Source organism: Geospiza fortis, unplaced genomic scaffold, assembly GCF_000277835.1.
Source record: "Geospiza fortis unplaced genomic scaffold, GeoFor_1.0 scaffold95, whole genome shotgun sequence".
In the NCBI taxonomy this organism is placed as follows: Eukaryota; Metazoa; Chordata; class Aves; order Passeriformes; family Thraupidae; genus Geospiza; species Geospiza fortis.
Genome location: NW_005054333.1, coordinates 6220206 through 6224994, shown reverse-complemented (window position 1 = coordinate 6224994; position 4789 = coordinate 6220206). Strand labels below are relative to the sequence as shown.

The 4789-nt window shown below is 37.5% G+C and overlaps 1 protein-coding gene across 1 annotated transcript in view; it reads right to left on the bottom strand.

Annotated features, from left to right (window-relative positions):
* MACC1 (MET transcriptional regulator MACC1) overlaps window positions 1-4789 on the bottom strand; it is a 33786-nt gene that overhangs the window by 3311 nt on the left and 25686 nt on the right. The window contains exon 4 of the mRNA XM_005421761.1: window positions 3171-3359. Within this exon, the coding sequence (XP_005421818.1) occupies window positions 3171-3359 (189 nt within the window). The remainder of the gene's footprint in view (window positions 1-3170; window positions 3360-4789) is intronic.

The window sequence follows — 4789 nt, the reverse complement described above, 5'->3', positions numbered from 1 at the left end:
AAGAGAAGCTGTTATCTCCTGAAATTCTGTTACTGGCTATGCTCTTTCTGGGTCTCTTTCTTACATTCCTGTTTTTAAACCAGGATATTTAAAGAACGAGGGTACAGTCTTCTGTCTTCACTAGAATGTGAAAAAGCAACAAATAGGAAAAGATGTTATGCTTTGACTTATGCTGAAGATCAGTCTGACTTTGTAATAAGACAATTAGCTGAAATATCATTAAATAGAAACCTTGGTTTCCTCTAATCATGCACAACTGATTAGTGTTGTTTTTTTTTTAATCTAAAACAAAATAAAAGAAAGAAGAAAAAGAAGAATGTAGGGATCAAAAACTTTACTTAAACAGGTCACCATTTATGAATAATTAACTCAGCAGTAATCTACACACTCATCACATTAAACTAGTAGTGCAAACACAGCAGTGGTTCTAAGGCAGATTCTTCTCCACATCCACATACTCTAATGGGTGAACTGAATTGCATTCAAAATTCCTGAATTATATCAAAGCAAAATGTCAGGCAAAACATTAAATCACTGCAGCATCCTGGTCAAGTCTCATCTCAGCTGTGCGCATGAGTTTTCTCTCTTTCCCGCTCTCTCTGCTGAGTATGCAATAATGACACATATATTCACTGCAAAGTGATCTGGAATTTGCTGATGAAAAATGCTTCATCATCTATGAACCAATTGTATGTACCTCAAGTTGCCTCTGTCATCATCTGCAAGATAATTTCTCCCATCAAGAAAAATATGAAGTTTAAAAGCAGAAGTCTTTTTTAACCAATCAATCCTCCTGATGATGGAACAATCCTTGGCGGGGAATGAACTAGTTAATATTTTCATACCATCCTCAAGAACACATCAAAACTTGTTAACCTACCCCAGCTTTGCTGAGTTTCACGTTTTAAGGCCAAAACCTACTATCAATAAAAAAGTTGGAGGTCAGAAGAAAGCACTGATATCCACTAGAAAGTATTGAAATTTAGGTTAGATTCAGAGGACATTGAGGGTACTGAGTGACCACACGAGACACCAGTGCTAGAAACCTTGTGCTTTGAATTCACACCCATATGGACAAGCACAATTAAAAAGCTCACCCCAAACCAATAAATCCTCCATAGGCCTAATATAATCTTTGAGAAATTACACAGAAATACAGCAAAATTCTGATCTTTGATTGCTTGTTGAATGTTTTCTGAAAAAAAACAGAGAGTACTGTATTATAAGGTTTTAATTTTGATGAATTTGAACGCACTGTTTTGTCAGCAGACATGGTCACTGAAAGGCAGAGAATTTTCTGGATGATTTGCCATAAAATAATACAAAAACTCTTGAAAACAAATGAGTAGAGTGTATGAGGTAGAACATAGGCATGATGGAAAATCAAAACCCATTCAAAGCAAAGTAAGTGTTTATTTAAAAATTTTCTTAATATAAAAATAAATAGGCATGATGCTGGAAAAATGGTTATAAGATTGCTTTATTTATACTGTCTATCAGCAAAGGGGAGATATTCCCAAATAATATGGAGACCAGCAGAGTTGTATATTGTTCATGTCAATAACTCCTTCTTGTAGAAAGCTGGGGGTTTGTTAGTGAAACACAGAAAGCTTAGTAACTAGAACAAAAGTGTAGGAAATCAGACAAGGCACTGCCTAACAGTAAAAAAAGAAAAAACCAAGAGAGTAGCCATGGGATTGGAAAGGCTGATAATTTTATGAGAAAAAATTGGAGGAAGGTGCATCCAGACTGAAGTACCCAGAAAAGAAAAAAAACTACACAAAATAGCTCATAGAGAAAAACTGGATCTGAGAAGGAGGCTGTGATTGCAAATAACAATTATGGAGATAATTTTGTTGAAAAGTGCAGAAGCACATGAGCCAACACATAGAATTTTGATCAAATATTGATTGGGGAGGGAGGCCAGAGCATTCAAAAGGAATAAGTGGTAGTAGTTCATGATTGGAGCAGAAATATCTTCATAGTTATCACCAAGCAAATGAAAACAAGATGACAGATGCACTGGATTCAGACAGTGGAAAGGAGTGGAAAGGAAAGGTTTGGCAGGGAAGAAGTAGAACCAGCTATGGGGAAATAGAAAGAGGAAGAACAAATTATCTTGAGTAGTTGTGAACCTGTGGATGGGAAATAGCAATTCCTTTGGAACTAAGAGATGAGGGAGAGGGAATGCAGTCTGGATCACGTACATAACCTGCAATAATCAGGAGATGATGATCTAGGCAGAGGGAGAGTCAAGCCTGAATGTAAGCTCTCAAGTCAGAATGATCATTCAGCAATGCTCATAAAAAAGGGATTTTCAGAGTAAAAACCAGTCTGGAACCTAGAAGTCATTGGCACATAACTCTGTGGGAAAGAATGGAGCTACTGCATGCTTTGGTGTTAGAGGAGAGAAGGGCAGGAAGTAACCTGGTTGCCCAGGCAAAGGTATTCCAGGAGCAGAGGCTGACCCTCAGCTCAGAAACATGGACAAGGCTCCACCCCAAGTCTTGTGGCATATCTGACATTGCAAGGATGCCACGAGTATCTCTGGTCATCTCAAATGGCACTAGAGATTTAATTAGGCACCTAAATTTCTCCTCAGGTCTGTATGCACTAAAATACATCTGAGACGATAAATTGGCTTTTATACAAAGCTCAAACTTCTGTACTAGAAAAATGCTTTACAAAGGAAAAAAAATCATGATCTACCTGACGAACTATAAACTTAAAGCATAGATTTGCCACATTGATACATCTGCAGTAAAATTGGTGTCAGGGCTTCCAACCTCTTCTCATGCTACTTAAGCTAAATGATAAAAAGTGTTACACTGGCACAGAAAATAATACAGAAAAGTATTAATGATAGAAGTCAGCTTCCTTTTTGTGGAAATAGCAAAAGCTGTACAGAGTGTGAATAGAAGTCACTCCTGCAAGGACCAGCTGTTCTTCCTCACTGTGTCTGAAATGACAGCAGAGGTGTGAGTGAGGTTAACAAGTGGATAGGACAACCAAAAAGGATTGAACCCAGCCCTGAAGCTCAAGATAGGAACTGAGACCTTCACTGGTCAGTGCAAAAGGAAAGAAGCCCGAAAAACTGGGAAGAAGGAAGATCCCTGGCTGTGTTTTTGCCGAGGAGGAAATGTGCATGCACTGTTACACCAGCCCCTTACCTCCAGAGCTACTGCTCCATTTTTCCCGTGGTGGGGCACTTCATAAGCCTCTATTTGCTGCTTTGTGAGGCGGGCCAGCTTCTCTGCAAGCTCCCGCCAGCTCTTGCCGAGCTTGACAGCTGAAGTCAAGATGATGGTGTCCTGGGTAAGACGTGCCACTAATCCCTGGCAATCTATTTTCAAAAGTGCCTGCAACAATGATTTTCATTAGTGATCCTTCACCAGTAATTACAAACAGAACATTTTAATTTAATTTTACAGCACTATTCTGTGTTTCTATGTAAACAGGAAGACTTTTTTTACTTTTTGTTCTTACAAATATGTGGAGTTTTTTCCTACAAAATGGTGTTGCCAACACTTTCAGAGGAAAAATGCCCATGAGCTTAAGAAAAAAAAATCAAGCTGGCATTCAGCTGCTTCAGCATTCCAGTGTCAAGTGGATCCTGCCAAGCTTAAAAATCCTGAAAGAAATCATACTTCTCCAACAAAAATATTTGGCACAAAAAAATTTTAGCTTCTTAGAAGTTATGACATGAGACTTCAAAATTTAGTTCAAGCACTATTATACTAAGGTGTGGTCCTTAATCTAGGGCTTTATTTGGAAAATTACACATTGGCCAGCATCTTTTGATTTACTCCTCCCACAGAACTAATAATTTTTTTGACCATTAAGGAGAAATGCAAACATGAAACCATTCCATTCTCCTTGCCAAAAGAGCATTTAAAGACACTCAAATTAAAATGGTTGAAGGAGTATAACCTTGAAATGTAGATACATTGCATTCTTCTTTCTTTATTTGTTTGGATAAGAGCTAGTGGAAAAATAAATGTTGGGTTTTTTCCTTCTCAATTCACACCAAAATATTCCACTGAAACTGTTGAGGTTTTCAGGGAAAGATCAAGATCAAAACACAGAAATTTTCCTTCTTTTTTAGATACTGATTTTTACTGAAGTATCAAGGATTTCTTCAGAAATCAGATATATGTGTGATTTAATTTTAAAGTATTAACCAATAATGTCCTCACAGCAAACAATAGAACTTCAGTAGACAGAGTAGTGAGAAACTGACTACAGTGTATTGTACAAAATTCTCCTAAACTGGAGACAAAGTTGTTCCGTTTGTGTTTGCTCTGATAAGCAAGAACCATATAAAGCACAAAAAAATGGAGATTTTTTAAAAGAAGTAACTGAAAATTCCACCCAAAAATTACATGGATGACATCTAGATTTATGTCTAACTCTATATGGACAGGGATCTTCCTAGCAAAAATTGGCCCTTCCTAGCAAAAATACAGAAATCTCACAAAACAGGACATTGAGCAACCTGGTCTAGTGAAAGATGTCCTGCCCATGACAGGGTGGTAGGAATGAGAGGATCTTTAAGGTCCCTTCCAACCCAAGCTGTTCTATGATTCTATAAGCTTAATCTAATTATGCCCAACTTTTTGCCTGTTTTGTAATGAACTCTGTTTAACTATATTCAGTTAAAAGTGTGGAGAATTTTCACGTTTAGGTCCCCCTCTCTTTTTTGTAAAGAGACGTGACAAGCTTTGCTATACTTCATATTGGCTCAGTTTTACTGCACAAAGTTTGATGTGCTCTTAAGAATTGCAAGTGG